This window comes from Plectropomus leopardus, chromosome 8, assembly GCF_008729295.1.
Source record: "Plectropomus leopardus isolate mb chromosome 8, YSFRI_Pleo_2.0, whole genome shotgun sequence".
Classification (NCBI taxonomy): Eukaryota; Metazoa; Chordata; class Actinopteri; order Perciformes; family Serranidae; genus Plectropomus; species Plectropomus leopardus.
In genome coordinates, this window is record NC_056470.1 from 6,218,093 (window position 1) to 6,239,609 (window position 21,517).

Here is a 21,517-nt window from a genome sequence, read left to right on the forward strand (position 1 = left end):
GGGTTCATAGAGCCTGCTCACCAGCTTTCACAACAACACAATGTCAAGACCCAAATCATTTAAGTGCATTGAAACAGCAGTAATCAGCACTCAACTTTGATAAATTGTAGACTTTCCTAACAGTATTGACCTTTTACGGAATGGAGATCTGTGGAATATAACGTAAAGAAAGCTCCACAGACACCCACATTAAAAATAAAGATGTTACTGTTAAGCCTCAGCTCCTGGAGGCCTGAATATACCAAAGCTTTAAGTTGCAATAACCCTGTTTTACACCCTTTATCAATCCCTGCGCTTACTCTCAATAACAGCATACCTTCTCCTCTCGGTCCCCGCAAAAAGAGAGGAGCCCAAAAGCACAGCGGTGCACAGTGTTTGCACTCAGTCATTCGGAAAATACAATTATTCTCCTTCCCCTCGGCTGTGAAATTGCTGTACAACCGCTGTTAAACACGCCGCAGTCATAATCACTGATAAGAGATGCATGGGGCCGGGCCTCCTCTGCCAATACAATATGCAAACGACGCCCTGCCGTTCTAGCCATCTTGTTACTGAGTGATATTAGGGTTTGTAGAGACACTTAGGAAAGGCAATAGATGTGACAGCTGTCAGTGAACGGCCCCTATGTTTCCCTCCCAACACTGCTGCCTCCTGCCAGGATAATGGTCAGGGATCCAGAGAGGGCGCGGCACTCTAACTAAGCAATTAATAATGCCGAAACATACAATAGACAAGACACTGATCCAAATAAATGCTGCGTCTAATTTCATATGGGAGACAGTTAACATTTGCCTCCTTAAATAAGGCGTTCACAATAGTTTTTAGATGTATTACAGGAAAATAAATTCAACTCAGCAAGACATGCTGTAAGTACTTGTTCAATAATATAGTTTGTTTTAAAACATCTATTCAAATGTCTCATCAAATGACTAAAGTCCTCTGATAACCACTATCATGGCCTCAGATACACACACACTTTCAGCTGGTTTCTTTTGATGGTCATGACATTTTGACACTTATTCACACATGGCTTGAAGTGTCAAATAGTATGAGTCTGACCCAGCGACGTGGAGGAGAAAGTCTCCGTCACCTCTGTGTCCCAGTCATCACTTATCTAGTGTCTTGTTCACTTGGACAGAATTTTGGCAGCAAATTCAGGAGACCCAGCCCATACACAAATTTAAATGTCTCTTTTTTGGTACGGTATCAAAAATTCTGGTCATTTTTTTTTTCAGAGTCAAAAAGTTTTGACTGCCATACATATTTTAGCTGGAAGGGGAGACTTAGCCTCTCTATACAAATGTGGGCAACTCAACATAGCTGCAAAATGACATATTATGCTAACAATGCGGCTGATAAAGCTTATTAATTGAACTATGAAATTCATTGCAGCCTAAATGTACTCAGCAGTTTACAAAATAATCTCCGCTCAAGGTCCTCTTACTGCTTCTAGAGATTTTGACAGTATCAAATGGTCTTCATTAGCCGCAGTTGTTACGGAACTCAAAATTTCCCATTCACGTTGGGTTAAATGTTGAGCATGGCCGTTCAACTAAATTAACTAAAATAAACTGGAGCTACATTTCTACAATAAAATCACAAATTTCCTCTAAATAAATCAAATATAATAAAACTGATAGTTGCAACAATATAAAAATCAATGACATCTCACCAGATGTACAGAATCTTTCAGTGGTTATATTACCGACATAAAAACTAAGCCCTTAGTTTTACAGAGACAAATTGCTATTTAAATTTCAGATCATATTTTCTCTCCCTTTCTTTCTGGGTTAGAAAGTCAACTCTGAGACGGAGTACTGCACCAACGGCTGCGTACTTCCGATAGCAGAGGATGAATCTTATCTTGATGTTGAAGCTGAACTCTGATAAAAAGAAGTCATCTAATATATATTTAGAAACAGTTTTTTCCGTAATGTACAGTTTGTCTGACACCGAAAATGACATAAAGATCTATATCAGACTAAAAATAGAGGGTCAGTGAGTTTAAGTGGGTCAGCTCTTTGCTGCAAGTCTCTAGCTCACATGCTCAAAATGCACAATTGGGATTTTTTTTTTTTTTTTTTTTTGCTCTTAAGCATTAAGGCAGCAACAGTGAAGTACGGCCCACAGACAGGGAGAATAATACAGTAGGTTTGTTTGTGTGTACAGCTCAACTATAATACACCTCCACACTGATGTGTGCGAACAGCATCACAAAGAAAAAACAGCAGTGGGCTGAGAGCTCCGGGAGTCTGCTGAGATCCAGCAGTGGGTGGGTTCACACAAATAAAGAAGAAGCAGGTCTGCCTTTCTATGAGGATCCTGTCTCTCTCTCTGCAGATATAGGTTTGTTGTCTCCATCTGTGCCTCTGTGCAACAGTAACCAAGCGATGGCATAATGAGATTCATGTGCACAGACGGTTATCAACAAGCTGTGCCAATCTCGCTCGCTAAACCGTGACATTAATCAAACAAACCAAACATGCAATCAGGATTTTATTACCAAATGTTTTATTAGAAAATATTTTACACGCAAATCCAAAACAAACAAACCAGGTAAAGTGGGAGAGCCACGGGGATGGATATTAAGTTTGCAGATCTGCGCTGCAAAGTCTGTCCGTGGCTCCGGGTACGTCTTGTGTTCGCTGTGTGTTTCAGTTGAGCTAAAGTGTTCTGCTCTCTAAACTGTTTCTACATGAACAGTGAGCAGCTTTACATGCACAGCAATCATTTAAATTCAACCAAATCTCTGACACATAAAGACTGTGTTCATGAGATTAATTAGATTTAATTAACAGAGTGTTGCAGAGATTAACTTTTTTTTTTGAGTAGGCCTACAAGGAAGTTAGCATCGCAGTGGTTTCCTTGACAAAAAGCCAACAGAATGATTGAAGAAAATAGCTCTGTGGTAAACAAAAATGTATGATACTTACATGTTTTGTTTAGCAGGATAATTTTCAATAATGACCATCTGTTCTATGATTCTTTAAGGGTGAATGAAATCATCAGAAGTAAAAAACTAATCAGGGTTTTCCCCTTTTTTTTAACCATTCTGTTGCCCTGATCTAATTTCTGACATTTTTGCGGGTCTGTAAACACAGCACAGGTGAAACACATCATGGGTTCTTTTTTCCCTTAGCAGCAGTTCAAGATTCGATTTGATTAGAGTTGAACACATCATTCCTGGGGTTTAGGACTAATTGCTGCAGAACTCCATAATACAAATTATTTAAAAAATTAGTAATTTCTTCATTTCATTTGAGTTTCCTCTTTTCCCCGCATTGGATGTCAAAGATGTGGGCGAGGTACATTAGGTTATTCTAAAAATTATGTTTCTTCAAAAGATGAAAATAAATCTAGTGCAGCTTTTAGCAGACTAGCAATCACAGTATTGCTGTGCACGTAAACACACCCAGTGACTTTAGCTACAGACACACAGACCGCTGCCTTTTAGTTCTTAGGCTGGCTCAAGGTCACCATCAGTCCCAGATCACATCAGATGGCTTTAAATGTTCTCAAGTGTAAGAACATATTGTTTGTGTGATTATATGTTTTTGTGTGTGTGTGTGTGTGTCTGTGTGTCTGTGTGTGAGAGAGAGCGTGAGAGCGAGAAACTTAGATTAGAAGTTGTCTACAAGGTCCATGATCCTCTTCCTCTCGGCCTCTTTGAACTCGTCACTCTTCCCATCTCCGATGCTCTCAGCGTACTCTGCAGAAGACAAAGACGAGTCAGAGGATTAGCTGACTTGACAGCACGGCCGTGACTGTTTGACTTTTGAGGTTACAGAGAACATGCCTGAAGATCAACTCAAAGCACTGGATGGAAGATGAACGAGTTTGAATATAATGCATGCTTTTTCTAGGTATAATTTAAGTTGCATGATCACCAAAAGTGAAGTAAAAATTGAACACCTTTGTGATCTTGCACTATTATTATGATCGTAAATTGTGTATAAATGAAGAATTTCTAACAGCAACATACATAGAGTCTGACCACTAAATTCCAAATATGTTCACTTTTCAATAATATAAAACACAAAAAAAAGCAGCAAACTATCACATTTGAGATGCTGGAACCTGCAAATATTTGCCATTTTTGCTCGAAAATGACTTAAAACTATGTATAACAGGATAACTTATTCTTATTTTGACATGTTCTTTTTCATGGTTAAGCACCTTGAAACTGTGTATAATTATAATTATTGTTATTCAGTTACACCCTTAAAAAAATAAAATTAAAAATAAATTAAAAAACAAATATAGAATGTATTATTATCATTATTATTGTTATTATTATTATTATCATCATCACTTTTATAATTAAAGGTCCAGTGTGTAGAATTTAGGGGAATCTATTGGCAAACTCTTTTCTTTGGACCTGATGATGTTGGGCCCTCGAGCAACTGCCCTCTGTTCACAGGTTTTCTTGTTCCTCAATTGTAAACCAAAGAAATTATCTCTCCTTCACTATTTAAAATACGAAGTACTTTATGAGTAGAAGTCAAGAAATATAACTTCAGGGAAAAGTGAACCCTTTTCAGCGGATCTCATTGTCCTCACTTCTGAATAACAGTGAAATGAAGCTTTGTATTATAAGCATAAGGCTGAGAGACACATTACAGAACTACTCTTATTGAACAGCTTTTCACTGGAGTCTAGTCTATTGTCTGTTCATCACTAAATCATAAAAAAAGTCACATTACAAGATCTTTCCCTTGAAAACATGCTTATATATCATGAGAGGTCTCAGAACATCAACTGTACTGAAATCAGCAGTAACCTCTGACTATGAGCTGTGCGCAGTCCAAGTGTACTGTGCACTGCTCGTACTTCATTGTGTGCTCCTGAGTGTCTGACTGTTTTCTTCATTTCGTGCGTCTGCCTCCCACAAAAGGCCTTCGAGACCGTCCGACGGTCGATTTGTGAGTCTAATGTGCAGAAAGAGAAAGCTGCAGCTGCCGCAGCCCTGGTGGAGTCCAGGCGCTCGCTCTGTCTCTCAGCCAGCCTCTGAGGCAGGGATTACACATTAAACCCGGGGATGGTGAGACGGAACGATGAAAAAGACGAGTTTTCTCAGGGAGACACTGCAGAGAGAAGAGAATGAAGGGGGCTTTCCTGACAAGAGCCCGCAGGGTTTAGGAGGACGAAACATGGCTGTCAAAAAAACCGAGGAGATTTTGTTTTTTTGAGGGGGGAGGGCTGTTTTTTTTTTTTTTTAGGTTATTAGATAGGACAGAAAGGATAGTGACAGAAATAATGGGACTGAGGAGAGACCTCAGAGACACTGTGGAAGAACACTACTTGACTATATGAGTCCTGGAGGAAGACATTTCTGGGTTATTCGGACTAGAGTCTTTTTTTTTAGTTTGGTTATCATTTGTGTGGTATGAAAGCCCCATACACACCAACATTATTGCTGAGATCTCAGAACATGGAGCTAAAACAAAGCAAGCCTGAGCAAGAAACATGCACTCAGATGACTGATCAAGTAAAGATGCCACCAATTTAGCCTGATTATCTAAACCAGTTCATTTGGAGGTTGAGTGAAAGTAAAGGCGTTCAGACTGTCTGCAAAGAAAAACGACAAGTGTGCATGTACAGTATGCCTTTTGAGAGTGGAGAAGAGGGACAGACTTTTACAACTCAATTTCATTTATCTTCTTTGTATAATTACTGAATAACTTTGGCTAACCTGGAAATTAGTTTAAAATTTGGCCGCTTTTAGCTTTGTCACCTTGTTACGTAATCACATTACGTACAGTATGATACTAAGTCTTGTGATAACAAACAAGGATGACAGACAAAACTACTGTCTCCAGCTCTCGGCATTTTGGGGACCTGAAAACGCAAACTTTTGAAACCAGATTCCAGAGTGTTATTTTTTGAAAACTCCGTCTGTTGCCATGTAAACTGGTGATGCGCCATGGATCTATTATAAATCTGGACCTAGCCGTGGGGGCGGGGCCTCATTCAATCCTATGAGAGCTGCTCAGTGGCGCCATGGATCTATTATAAATCACAGTCCCACATGTGTGCGATGTTCTTCCACAGTGAGATATATATAGATTACACCAACTACTACTGTCCTGGCATGCATACTATAGTGTTTTCGGTTGTTTTTGCAGATCAGTGTATATGAGGGTTGTTTTCACAATGTTATTATATGAACACATAATTCTTTGAAAACACGAAGGAAAGACTTTCCCATTTTTAGTAGGGCTGTTCTCATCTAAACGTGGCCTAAGTCTTAGTTTCTTTCTACCACTGCCTGATAGAGGTGTAAAGAGATAAATCCGTTAGGTATGTATTTAGGTCGCGAGTAGCATCAGATATCAGCAGAGTCAGAAGGCAGGCAGATGAGTACAGTACGTGAACAGTTTCTTGAGATGTTTTCAGTTCAGGTCAGAAGACACAGCGTGACAGTTGTCCACTCTAGTGCAGAGGTCAGTCTATCACTGGGTATTCTGAGGACAGCTGGACATAAAGTTGGGAGTTAAGTTAGAAAAGCGTGGGGCTGGACAGCTATCTGGAGGTTTGGGTGTGTGGGAGATATGCAGCTTCCACCGCAGCTTTGAATGGCACTGACAGGGATTTGCATTTGATCCACAGAGGTGTGGGATGTTACCGCTGTAAAAAATGGCAGAATTTTAAGGTTGACTGAGAAATGCAGGTAAGAGAACAAGCGGGGAGCGACTCAACAAAAACATGAAAATCTACAGCCTCTTTCATTGGCGGCCTGTCATTGTGCCAATGCCTGCCTGTGCGTCTCGTCACCTATAAATGGCGGCGCAGTCAGCCACACAGACAGAAAGGTCAGAGATTCAGTGACTCCTCAACTCTCTGCAGAACCTTTTCTTTGGCATGCTGCTACTCTCTCCTTCTGTCACCACGGCAACGCGGCAGAGGACAATACAGTACTGAGCATCGCCATTACTCAGGTCAGTGACTGGGACTGATCTGCCATGAGTACAAGGAGAATCATTTCCAGGAGCAGTCTCTGCAGCAGCAGCCAAGGATAGGGACACACTGGAGGACTTATAGTGTGATTACGGCTGCAGCTGGGACGCGGTGACTCGTTCAAAAACCGTTACACCAGTCTGAAACTGGTGTGATCCAGCTGGCACGGGCGACCCACTGGTGTATTGATGTAACCACCGTAATGCTTTCAGTTGCAAAGTCGTCATGTTGAATTTCACTGATAGAAATGAGTCGATTAAGAAAAAACAAATCAAAGCCTCTTTTGTGTTTTGTTTTCAAGCCATATCATTGTGTAAGGTTACAAGGGAGAGGCAATTATGAAAGTGCCAAGTCTGATATTACGCTTATTGCAAATAAATCTAATAATACTATCAAATGGCTACATTTCTGCAGAGCTGCTCTGTGCAAACAGCTGTTTTTAAATAAACTAAGCCTGTCATGACAACTACTTTTTTTGGACAATATATTGTCCTAGAAGCAATAGAAACAATAGATGATATTATTGTAATTTTGAAATCATTTAATGCTACTGATATAATGATAATATTATGCATAATAATGCAAGTACACCTTTTTTAAAATAAACAATGATCTAAAGGCCCCGTGTGGGGTTATATTGGCAGAAATGGAATATAAAATAATAAGTATGCTTTCATTATAATCACCATAAAATAAGAATCTTTGTGTTCTTTTTTAAATCTTAGATGAGTAAGCTGTTTATAACCACAAGGGGAGCAGGTCCTCGTGTTTGGGGATCATCATGTTGCACCGCTATGTTTCTACAGCAGTTCAGAACAGAACAAACAAACACTGGATCTAGATAGGGCCAACCGCTTTTTCGAGTGTAGTTTGCAGTCCTTTTGTGATAATATGATTGTGGATTTGATTTTTAATGTGGAACTGCTTTATTCAGTGTTTTTACTGGTTTAAATCACCTGTCCGTTTGTTTTGGAGAGGAAGAGACCTCTGCGGGGAATTTGGCTCGTGGTAAAAACCTCCTTAACAATGAACACTAAAGGAATTTATTAAGGAGAATTTTCAACTGGTTGCAATCAACCTGTATCTTCCCTGCAGGAACTGAAAGCTCTTCTAGAGTCATTTAGCTAAACTGATAACAATAAAAGTGTCAAGCTTTTGGAAAATTCTGCCACTTTCTTCCCGAATCCTCTGACTGAATGTTCTTTTATATTTGTATGTTTGTACCCGTGTCTATTTTTGTTGTTATGTATTTGGTTTTGTTAGATTTATTTACTTTTGATTTATTTATTTACCTATTTCTTTTCTTGTCTGTTTGTCTGTATCACTTTTATCATTTGTAAAATGATGCATTTTTACTTCCATCTATCTATCTATCTATCTATCTATCTATCTATGGAGAGGAGTTTTGTGTCAGGCAGCTGCCACTGCACATGCTCAGAACCTGATCTGAGCTTTGCTATTTTTGCCATCAAGTATCTTTAACAGTTTTTGATCTTTGGCGGGAACGTTTTTATTTTTTTCTACTTTTTAATGGTTATAAAAAGATAAAATAATTTCAACCATATCCTCAAATGATTTGTAACGACATCTTTATGTCAAGAATTGGGCCCCAAGAAGTGCCAGTAATACTTCAATAGAGGCTGATGTGTCTGAAAGATACATACAGTAACTCCAACGCAGGTCCACTGCCACCAAATTATGACCCCCAGAGAACTGTGACTGGTCCCGAAACCAAAGTACTCTGAGGGCAAAAGCGTCAAAATGCTTCATGAGGAGTGCTTGTTGGATGATTGAAAAGCTTCAGAAATCTTCAAGACGTTTTTTGATGTTGGAACTGGTGGGGGCTGTCAATTTCTATAACTTTCCAAAACCGACAATCTGACATTCACACCTACTTCATGCACTGCCCGGACAGCTGTGCAGAGGTGAGGAAGGAGCCAGGCTTTGAACTTCTCTCTCAAGCTCTCTTTTCATGTGAATAACTGAGTGCAACACTAAGGATGTCTTCCAGGAGAGACTCTCTGAAAATGTGCGCTGGTATCCCTGTATTTAAATTACATCACATTTCCCCTTCTCTATGACAGCTGGCTTTTCATTTCGCCTTTCAGTGTGGCCTTTTGGAACAACTACAAACACTTTTTTCCTGCTTCCAATGAGGTTAGACAACAGGCGCGGAAACTAGTTCTGATCAAGCATAACCTGACCCTGAGGCAAAGGAGAAAACTAGCTTGTCACTGAAGCAGATCCCTTTTTCCGCTTCTTGCAGTGTTGCCCAGAGCTGTGGACTGCAACAAGTCCATCACAAAGTGCATTTTATATCACCTGAATGCCCTCTATTCCTGCTCCTGTCACATAGTATGTATAATTTGATTTTATATAAACTAGCTGAACCAGCAGTTGTCCTTACGACAAGATCTGGTAAATTAAAAGTAGCCAATCAGCAGCGTGTGCCACAGCGCTAAATCCAGCTTGTATTGAATTAGTAATAAGCAATACGACAATGTGATTAATATGTGATTTTTACATGTTTACTGATGGAGGTCACTAGAGGTACAGGCTGAGCGCCATATACTGCTGAGCTAAAGCAAATTTCAGTAGAAGTGGGAGGAGCAGTACACGCTGTTTTGTTTACTAGAAAGTTAATGTGATTTTTGGGCTGATGAGATGGCTGATCTCGTCTTCTGCTTGTGGGGTAAGGAGCTCTGGAATGTCATTGTTTTCCAAATTTGCGGACATTTCCAACCACTGTTCTTCTTTGAGTTAGCTGCTAACTGCTAACAGCTGCTTTTAAAATTGTCTGTGGTGTGGTCACTGACAGAATATGTAATCAAATTGTCACAACTCACCACCCATAGTCACGTCTTTCTGGCTATACATTTCACACAGACCTCGCTTCGAGTCTGGTACTACTTCTGTTCCCAGCTCAGAGGTGACAACTCTGTCCCCTCTGTCTGTAATTGCACCTTATCTATAGAACGGTGAGGCAGCATAACCGTATGATAATCCTGCCTTTAAGAAGGACTGCAGAACTGACTTCTGACACCTAGTAAAATTCGGTATGACCCGGATTTGACTTAATATCAAACCAGTTGTTGTTCACACCATCTTAGTGTCTCAGGCTCCATTAGCATTATCTAAAAGGGTGGATGCAGTGCTCTCATTTATTTCCAAGAAACTTTCAAAGCTGAAACAATAACTTCACTTAAAGTTTCAAAGTAGAAAACGTCACTGCAGGTTTTCACAGCATTAGTGAAATCAGTGTTCTCCCTTCCAGTGTGCTAATCCTTACTTCCTGCATAGCTGCTTCTCATTCAGCGAGCTAAAGCCATTAAGGTCAAGACGGCAGAGCGGGCGACACACCATGCATGTGCTTAACCTTTTTCTGCAGTTTCACATTGACCGGGTGGAGCACTTGAAATGGGAGAGGGCTCCATGGTGCGGCCTAATGGAAAGGGTGAGGGCACGCGCTACGAGCCACACACACATCAAGATGGACGGATGCAGCAGTGTAAGGGCATCACATGTAGAAGGTGCACACACACACAGCTCATAACCCCCCCCCACAAATAAATAAATAAGTCACGTCAAGATCACGCAAGGACAAGTAGCACACAACACGCAAATGAATATGTATTAAGTGTTGCACCTAGATACACACATGCAAGGACACACATGAATCAAATATGCAAGCTGAAGCACACAGGAACACTTAACACACACACCTGCACGGACAAAAATTATTGTCAAAATGTAAAATATATGCACGTGAAAACAAGTGAGGACGTGTATGCAAACATAAATATGTAGATATGCAAACATAATGTGCATGCCCAAACAAATAAAATCATGTTAGTAAGCAAAAATGTACTGTTGAACTATCCACATGAGCCAGGCACAAGTGTATGCAAATATACAGATGAAAACAAAAGTAACACACCAACACATTTAACGTTCCCACACACACACACACAGTGAGGACTGGAGAATTGCCACGCTTGCTGGCACCGCCATGCGTGACGGATGGCTCTATCTACAGTGCTACATGCCACCGAGAGCCAGGGGTGTGTGAACGGAGACTCGTCCTCGAGCTTTATCCGACAATTATACAGGAAGGATGGATGTCGCACTGGGAAGAAAATAACACACCTGCTAGGGTCTTTGAAAACCAAACAGAAAGCAAATACGGCAGGACAGGAAATCTTTGGGACGGGGAAATAAAGGCTGAATGACCGACAGACAGACAGACAGACAGACAGACAGACGGGCGGGCGGGCAGACAGTCTCCGCTCCTCTCACAATGTCAATATGATTAGATTACAATGAATATTTGCATGCCGGGATGCATTTCTGCATATTGTTTTACCATCTGTACACAGGTAATAGGAATAAAACAATATCACTTGCATATACACACCTACAGGAATATGCAGGATTTTACTGTTATTTATTGCTGGAGTAACTTTAAATGTAATTAGTTTTCAATGTGGTTTTTATATCTTATGAGCGTCATCCTACTTTGTCTCCTGATAACCACAGGTGTTTGAAGTGTACTGTCTACTTGTGTCAATGCAAAATGTATAAATGCAAAGAGGGATGTACTGAACAGAAGCATGCACAAATAAGCGGCTTGGATAATGTAAAAATAAATAAATACATTTTAAAAACTCTTAATCTAAAAAATAGCAACTAAGTTGCATTTTGATATCAAACTTTCAAAGTTTGCCTTGATTTTTTTCCTTTGTTTAAAAGAATGAGGAAGAGTGACAATATTCAAAGTATTTCATTATATTCCAGCACATCCACACTAGCAGGCAAACAGCATGAGCTTACCATCAAACAACAACCACAGCCAAAGAGCAGTGATTATACCAGCACTTCTCCCTGAAATGTTGCTTCCTCGCCAAGGCGAGAAGCACTAAGAGACAGGATTTAAAAACATGTGTCAGTAAGATATTTCTCTTAATGTAATATGAATTGTTTTAGAAGCAGCTGCTGCCAGTATTGTATTTTTTTGTAAAAATACACATATTTTTTCTTTTTTTATCCTGTTTCCAGGGTTTTCACACACTTTTCATCGACAACATTTTAAAAACTGTTCTATGACTTTTCAAGGACTCACAACAAGAAGTCTATGACCGTTCAGAAAGTATAACACCAACAGCTCCAAATTTTAATCATTATACAAAAATAAACAGCCTCTCCAATCTTTAATAGCATCATATGCACTCCTACTATTTGAATGTATGGATATAGTCAATATATTGTTCTATTCTTAAAAAAGCATTACAAGCACTTATATCAGTCTGACACTGTCCTTTATGCATGTGTGAGAATGAAACTGATCGTACACTCAGTATATTCATAATGCATCTGATTTTAAACTCTAAAACTGGATGCAAGTCTCGAAAACAATGTTGCAAGATAAGTTTCGTCTGCATACTATATGTTTTTTAAGCCTTTTAAGACGCATCATTATACTTAATTAATATACACAGCAGGCCTTCCAATGACATCTATCAATGGGCTTCTTTGAATTAATGCATTTTGTTGTCTGACACAGTGCTGACTATAGCTGAAATTGAGCTACCTAAACTGTTACATGAAATGTGAACTGTCTTCATGCAAATAAACAAATAGGACTCACTTTACATGTGGGTTACAATTAGGATAAAGGGGGTGTGTAGGTATATTGCCACTCAAAGCACAAAGAGCACTCTGGTTTGTTTTTTCTGCTCGGTTTATTCAGAGCGTTCAGAGCCACTTGAGGCGGAGTGAGGAGACTGAGCTGTAAAGCTCCCGGAGTGGGAGAATGACAGCCGATAGTTTGGATGGTCCGTTGGTTGATTTGTTAAAAAACGAAAGGATGCTCCTGAGTTTCGAAATACCTGCTCTGCTTTCACAGACAACCAGTTAAAACTAAATCAAAAGTTTACATTGGCACTTCACATGACACTGAACACCCTTATCTACCCATGACAAAAGCACCATCTCAAAGATATGGAACAAACTAAAAGAAGTACAGAGGCATAGCTAAGGAAACCTAATTCCAGCTAGCTGGCACACATGGAGAAAGAAACAGAAAGTAGGGAAAATTAAGAAATTTACGCTGAGACTGTAAACAAAATGTCACATATCTGTGCATATTAGAGCAGCACTACATCGACAACTATAGAAAATAAATAATGGTACATTATGTGGAAGGTTATCCACAAAAAAATGACGATAAAATGAATTTCATTACACAGAACAAAAATCCATGACTTCTCAAAAAAGCTTTCAAGGATTTTTTCCTGCATCAAGACATTCTTTTAGGTCTGGAAAACATGATTGTGATGTTCTTAGTTTTTCTATGACTGTGGGAACCCCTCTTTTTCACTTAGATGTGAAGGATTTGTGTTTTTGGGCCAGGCCAACCTGAAGATCTCAGATGAATTCATAGTTTAACTCAGAAAATACCACTTGGATCAGTAAATTGAGTCAAGCTATACCAAGTTTATTCATTCATTCAACTTAAATTTAAGCAGAATAGTCAAGTAAAATACCAGTGGTAATGTGTGAGAACTGCATATGAAGGTATTTCTTAAAATTGCATCATGTTAAAATGATGTGCCTTATAAAGGCCTTTGTGGAGCACTTGAGGCGTTTCAGCGTATTTGATGTAGTAGATGTACTTGCATGATTCTTCCAATTTTTGGGTTGTATCCAGATGACAGAATATACTTATCGTTAATTGCTTTGGATAAAGGCTTCCTGCCACATGCCTTCATTTTTAATTCAACCTATTATACAAGCATATTTTATCATATTTTTACTAAGAAACCACATTAATTTGTTTACAATACCTCCACATGTTTCACATTTAAAGCCCCTCAGCAGTGTGGAGGGGTAACAGCCCTGGCTGTGAAACATTTGCAAGAAATGTTGCAATAACAACATACAAGCAGAGAGAGAGCAGAGCAAAGTAAAACTGATTTAAATTAATTTATAAGTAAGTGAAAAGAGTGTTTACTGTTAATAAAAAAGAAAAAAGACACTACGAGCAATAATTCTGAAATGTATGACCTAACTATGTTGTTACAACCGTCAGGGTTTACCATACATTTGTTCACACTCATTTATCCGTGGCGGGCTGCTATGATTAAAATATGCCGCCATATATTGATTTTATGAACCGTTCATTAGAGCTGCTATTGGAATATACTGTTCTATTATTCATTACACCACACTGTTTGAGCGCAAAGCATACTCTGGGTACAGATGGAGCAGCAGAATGTCAGGTGCAGTGAAAGTGAAACTTAACCGTTCATTACACTGGGCATAAAAGTTTGCTTTCACTTGCCTCTGCAGCAGCTGCTCCTCTCATCAGTTGATCTGATCAGCTCTGACCAGATCAACTGATCAATTATCTACCCTGCGACTCAAACTCCTAAAAAAACAGACAAACAAAAAAAAACCCACAAACACAAGAACATAAAAAACAGGAAGTTTGCTAATCCACCCACGCAACCCACGCCTGTCATCACTCACCACCACACACAGATTCTAATTCTGCGGAAAACACTAACTGTAGTATGGGTAATATTTTGTCCTTACAATTTCTTTGGTTTTAGAACATGATTTTATTGGAGAAATGGCTGTATTAAAGAAAACACAGTGTCTTACCTCTCATGATGTGGCGCACTACTTTGACAGAGCCTCCTCTTAGATTTAGAATTTGATGGACCCTCTGCTGCAGCTAAATGAGCAGAGAAGAAGAAAATTGGGAGCATACTGTAAAATTTAAATTAATGTGTCACTTGGGTCAACTCTGTAATTACCATGTCTTCACAGAATGATGCACAAACATGATGGGTCCAAATATTAAGGTGTAAATTGCTAGCAGTAGCTAAAAGAAAGAGACATGTTTAATCAGTGTCTATAAGATACACAGGGTTATGATTGGAAAGTTGTTTCTCAAAAACCTGATCTGTTAGTTTACTACAATGAAAGAGCTTAAAACGGGGCTTCTAAGTGAGGTGAGCAAGGCTATACTGCAGCTATTAAAGCAGCAGGTACAAAGTGTTGTGGTGTCGACTCTGAGACAGCAAAAGCAGCAAAGACCAGTGAAACCGAGACTTGTGTTGAAGTGCATAAACCATCTGACTCCTGTCTGCTTTTATAGCTCATCTGATCAGATGTCCAAACAGTAATTAATGTAAGAGACCACCTTTGGCCAGCCCTGTCCAGTGTGTGTTTGTGTGTGTACCTGTGATATCCCTGAGTTGCTGATCTCCACCATAATATAGCAGATCAGCTGCAGGACAAATAGTCCGGCGTCAAGGCGGCGAAGGTAGAACTCATCCTCCATGCTGTCATCTAGGATCTCTCCCCGCCTAACCATCTCCTACACACACACAAATAGGCAAAAAAGTAAAACACACTCATAAAAAGAAAATATTTTTTTATGCATGACGAGGTGAATAAATCACAATTTACTCTCTATTGTTCTCTGCAACCTTAAAACAGATTCAACAAACAGAGAAAACCACAGACTAAGTTTAATTTAGGTGTTGTTTTTCAGCGTTTTCCACAAATCCATTTTCTCCATCGACCAGACACACAAATCAATTGATTTCACAGCTAAGCTGCAAAAAGTGGGGGCTCCGCTGCTGGGGCTCGCACACTCACACATATATACACACTCTTGCATAGTTATCCATCTTAACAACCCTGTCAGTATGCCAATAACACGGTGCTGCCAATAAGCACACAGCCCACATTAATCATCATTAGAGATTAAGAAGCAGACCTGAGGGGGAGAGCAGAGTCTGCAGTGTAAACTATTGGAGTGCTACAAAACACAGACACTGCGTTAAATATTTGGCTGTCATACAGTTTTACCCCTATGCATGGAAAGGAGGAAAGTTAAAGGGTAAGTTTGGTATTTTTCAACCTGGCCCCTATTTTTCTGTGTTTATGTTTGACCGACTGACTAATGGGAACAGCAATTTTTGAAAGTGGTCCAGTATTGAGGGAGAGCGCTGCAGCTGGCAGCAGCAAAACAGGCTATGATGTAACCACTAGGGGCATTCGTGTACGTTAGATCCACCATAAGTGCTTATTTCTGCCACCGACAGACTCAGATTATTATTCAAAGTGTCTGACAACATTATGAAAAAGACCCTGCAAAGAGAAGTTTTTGTTTAAGAGTTTTGCTGACTAGAAACAACACCAACATCGTTATGTCATCTTCACCGCACTCCATTTAAACTGACAGCAATTTAAGCATGTGTACAGCCAGCATATTTTAACATCTAAAGGGTGGGTTTTTATCCATCCCAAAAGATGGATGAAATGTATCTTTTTTTTTAGCCCTGATGACTCCATTTTTAATCAGCTGACACCTTTGTTTGATTACAATATGACCCTTATGAAGGGTCACATTGACCATAAGTAAACTACTGTTGGACATTAAGCTGTATCATTTCTTGAACAGTCTATGTTCTAGCTCTCTCTTATAAATTATTTTCAAACAATTATTCAATTGATGTTATGGAATAAATCATACATAAATTAAATATTCCCTAATACAATTTAACTAGTCAGTTTAGTTTGTGAAGAGATATCTATAGGCTCAGTCTGTATCTGTTTAAGTCTTGGAGAGGATGGTCCAACACACACACACAAAAAATCCAAAATGTGCTACAGTTTGTGACACAGTAAATCAAGAAAAAGGGCAACTTTTCAAACCGTTCCTAATGAAAACAAATAGCTTTCAGCGTCGAGCTAAAGGGTAGCGCACATGACATTTACATCCCAATGATTTAATCTCAGAGAAAATGAAAGCTTTTAAAAGGCCTTGTCCTTAAAGAGATCAATTACACTGTAAAACCCAATTATAGCTGTGAAGTTCAGCTCATTAACATGCCTCAATCAAAGGGCAACTCCTGAGGACTACAGTACAAGACTATTCTGGGAAAAAAAAACATTTGAGCTGCAGGTTGCTGGGAAACAAAACAACATATCCGTTTTTGTGACATTGTGTTCTAAAGGCAGGATGTCATCTTGCTTTCATGATTTTATCCTGAGAGAAGAAGAGACAAGCAGATACAAGATCAGAACAAAGCCCTACTGTACAATGTCAACTGTAGCTTATTAAAGATGTAAAACAATGCAGATAATTAAAACAAGAACCTTTAATAAAGCCAGTGAATGTAGGGCATTCTCCGCTGTGTCCTCTGGGTAAAACTGTGGCCCAGAATTCTGTTTTATTACAAAGCAGAGAGTTATCACAATGTAAAATCGTCCCAAAGCTTGGCCTTGTTGCTGTCAACTAGTGCCTATTAAAAATGCAAAAAAATGAAACAAATCTATTTGACTGTAAACTGTGTTTTCTCTCTTTCCTGTAGGAAATTTTTTTTATCTCAGTTTCCAGGACAACTCGGCTCATTATTTGGAGCCAATACAGTAGCTGGCGGCAAAGTTATAAATTTCCAAGGCCAACTTCAGCAGCAATACAATATACAGGATGCAGGCTTATATGGCTAATAGATAGGACACAATATACGCATGTGACTCCTCAGGGAGAGTGAAAAACAGCATGCAAATTAGGGCTGTACCTAACGATTATTTTTTTATCAAGTAAAAGGAATGCAGTGCAATCTACATTTAGCAATACAACAGCAAAATAAATAAAACAATGTAAAATTCAAGTCAGTTAACAAAACAGTTACTGTTTGTTACAGTAACAAACCTTAAATCTAGCAGTCCAAAAAAAAAATTCTTACAGTAAAATTAGTGCAATTTAACACTATAACTAACTAACTTGATACACAAGCGGCGAAACAAAAAACAACACGCTCGGCGCTGCTCACGCTCTCATTCCTAGATCTATTGCTCATTATGCGCGCTGTGCGAAACGGTGCGACGTGCCGACGCACGTTACGTGAATCGACGTATTCAGGTAATCGAGCCCTAATGCATATACACATATGTGCAAAACAAACCCTGTGTTTAAATTTTCTCTTATTGGTGTACAAAGGAAGTCTCTTTCTGGTCACCCTCATTACAGTTCATGACCAACACTGCAGAGCGAAGCTGGATGCGTTGTCTGAGAAGGCCTTGGACAAGTCCGCTACTGTATATCCACATTACTATAACAGCCGTGAGCCTCTCAGCTGCTGAGTCATGCAGCCTTTATCCTTACCACATGAAAAACCTAAAATGCAGCTAGTCATGTCTATGACGTGTGCACTAGGTTTGGGTGGTAGGTATTATTTTATACCTTCATACCTTCCTGAAATTCCTCCAGGGTAAATGGCATATGATGGTTTAAGTGTGCGGTGCTACTTACGTTTAGCTTGTCAGACTAATAAATATACAATAGAAACATGCAAAATGTTAAGAAAAGTAATATTCTCACACCTGTTTTCCTTATTAAACAGAGAAGTACAACTGAACACCTTTTGAATTCAACTCTCACTCAGTCATGGAAGACTGGCAAGGCTTAATTGCCCCATTCAAACAACAACAAAATAAAACTCACCCAAACCGTCTTGGTTACTCTTGCGATTCATCTAATTAGTAAGTCCACTGTTTAAACAACGACCAGTTTTTTTTTAAAATCCTTAATTCACCAAGTTAGATGTAAAAAACATACCATTTTTTCCCATAGTTTCTCTCTGCTGTTGCTGGTCGCTGGCTGTTTACAGTATTGTAACATCTACCTCCAGCACAACACGTCACAGTGTCTTTCAGCACAGCTGCCTGCCCACCAAAAGAGACTGGAGATTGAGCCCTATTGGTGTGTGCTGTGCACCACATACAATGAAATTAACAAAAAAAAGAAGTGCTTGTATTTATGACGGTATTGAAAACCACACCTTCTGGATTTCTCAATACCCTGGTATACTGTAATAAGGGAATACTGCCAAAGCCTTGTTTGTACTGCAAAGATCAGTGAAATATAGTGAAGTAGACCACAGCGTGTGAACAAAAAAATTAATTTTGAGACAAGGTAAAAAAGACTATTGAAGAAAGAATGAAACTTTGGTAAGTACCGCTTAGTGATTGAGCATTAGCTAGCTAAAATTTTGGTTAAAAAAAATCAACATTTGTCTAATCACTTATGCTGTGCACTGTGAATTATTATTATTTTTTTTAATTAGTTAACGCATATACTACAGCATTGCTAGGAGACACAATGTCATGGGAGGTGTATTGCTCAGGACGCAAGGTAGCGCAGTGTTGAATGTGAAGTGGTTTGGATGAGCGGTACTTGAGAAAGCTGCACTTTTTGAACGGGCACTGCACTAGTAGCAATTGTGTTTGAAGGAGCCAGCCTCTGCTACTCCCAAATAAACCGATTTGGAATATGATTCGTGGTGTTAAAGGGTGTTCATCTGAGAGTGATACATCAGACAGAAGAAGCTTGTGAAACCACTGATCTAGAGACTAAAGCATCCCTGTTTAATCACACTTCAGCTACACATATACCGCATGAATGAGGATTTAATTAGTGAAACCATAAGAAACTAACAGCTTCCACCTGGATTCACCTGGTTAACCTTCAGGAAAAAAAGCATGTTCCTGATGTCTCATATACTCACAGTAACAACATCTCAGTGAATCCCACTGCTTATAGCTTTCACTGCTGACTTTAAATATAACACTGAATGCAACATGTTTTTTATTTGTCAGGATTTGGATGCAAGTACCAAAATGGCATGATTTGTATTATGTGACCCTGCAGTCAGAGGCTCTGTTTATTTTATTTAGTGCACAAAGGATCTTTCCAGGAGGAAAATGTGGATGTCAAAATAACAGAGGAGAAAATGGAGAAAGGCGGCGATGGAGACACTCCTCCTCTGTATCAGCTTGACAGGGACAAATGTAGTTTTAAGTGCTTCATCAGCTCCACCTCTAAAGGAGAATATACTCAGATATAGACCCAAACCATAGTCAGTGGATAGTCAAGGAAGAAAAGGCAAGAGAAGTCATGACATCAGCAACAGAGGAATCATAGAAAGAAATCAAATTACAGTCAAGCTTCAAAGTGTGACAGAAACTGTCACACAGATGCTTAGTTTTCTCCCACAAGTCAAGCAGTATTAGATTGTCCCAAATAGCTCTTCAGACCGTTCATCAAAATAACTGACAGGTGCTGGGGAGTAAAGAGCTGGTTCTTAAATGCATTTCCTACCTCAACTACATAAATGTTGGCACCGATCAGAGCTGTAACAAATAAAATGACCAGCGATGAAGTTTTTTTGTAGCAATACAGGCTCGTACCTTTTTAACAAAGAAGCAGATATTTAGATATCAGCCCAGTCACCAAAAGAAAATGTTGACATTGTACGTTTCTGCATACCACGAATACATTACGCATGTACGTTTCATATAAGTCATATTATCGTTTCTGAATATATGAGCTGCCTTTTACCAGCAGAAGGTGGATGGGATGGTAGATGGCGGTGTACATGGCTGCTAAGCTGCAGACCACGGTTTCAGACAAACAACGAAGTTTGAGCTAATGCTACGTTCCCATCTTTTAGCCACCAAATGTGAGTGTTTACTAGCGACACGTTGCTGTATTTCCAGGGATAGTGCCATGAAAGCAGAAGTTATTTACCTGCTGCTTTTACTGCTGAGATAGTGCCAGGAAAAGCGGTTGTTTTTTACCATGACATTGCTGCTTTTTCTGTCAGGATAGTGCCTGGAAAAGCCATTGTTTTTTTACTATGATATCTATAGATTTCCTGCCAGGATAGTGCAACAAAAGGCAGTTGTTTTATACTGAGACATTGCTAGGGATGGATACCGAAACTGGTATTAAACAGGCCCCAGTGGATGAATTATTGAAGACTGTAGTAATAACAAGCTCCAACTGTTCTGCTATCTTTATTGGAGAAACTAAGAAAATGTCTATATTGTTTATTTAGGTTACATTAATGCTATCTTGTCCAGCTTTTATCTGCCACGAAAGTGATTATTTTTCAAAGACATATCTCTGCGTTACCAGCCAGGACTTTGCAACGAAAGCGCTTGTTTCTGACCGAGACATCACTGTTTTTCTTGCCACAATAGTTCAGTGAAAAGCGGTTTTTCTTTTTCTTTTTTGATTCCTGCTGGGATTGTGCCACCAAAGGCAGGTATTTTGAAACAAAAACAAGATCTTTTCCTTACTATAACCAAGTGGTTTTTGTAAATCTAACCACACATTAATTAATGAATTAAGTTTAAGCAAATCCTCTACCTAATAATGTACACATGTAACATATCTGTGGTTTGCAGAAATATAATACAACATTTATTCTGGCAATTAGGCTTTCAGTAATGATTCAACATCATGAGTAACATGTCCATCAAAGCTTTACAAACACTCCAACTGTAAATCACCTTACATTGTCTATGCAATGTAGTCTACTCCTGTAATCCTTGTCACCAGTGATAACTCCTCCCTCTTAGCTACTGTATAGCAGTAAGTGGACTCGTCAAAGAGGAAAAGAACAAAAAACATTTTCAAATAAGGTCTCAGAAGAGTCAATTGCTGCACCCTCCAGGGAGCCTCACTGTAATGGAG

At 39.2% G+C, this 21,517-nt stretch overlaps 1 protein-coding gene across 1 annotated transcript in view; it reads right to left on the reverse strand.

The window, feature by feature from the left end:
• Window positions 1-2,500: 2,500 nt before the first annotated feature.
• Window positions 2,501-21,517, reverse strand: part of ctnnbl1 (catenin, beta like 1) — a 73,255-nt gene continuing 54,238 nt past the window's right edge. The window contains exons 14-16 of the mRNA XM_042492586.1: window positions 15,203-15,340; window positions 14,620-14,692; window positions 2,501-3,709 (exon numbers count right to left, since the gene is read on the reverse strand). Of these exons, the coding sequence (XP_042348520.1) occupies window positions 3,621-3,709; window positions 14,620-14,692; window positions 15,203-15,340 (300 nt within the window). The 3' untranslated portion in view covers window positions 2,501-3,620. The remainder of the gene's footprint in view (window positions 3,710-14,619; window positions 14,693-15,202; window positions 15,341-21,517) is intronic.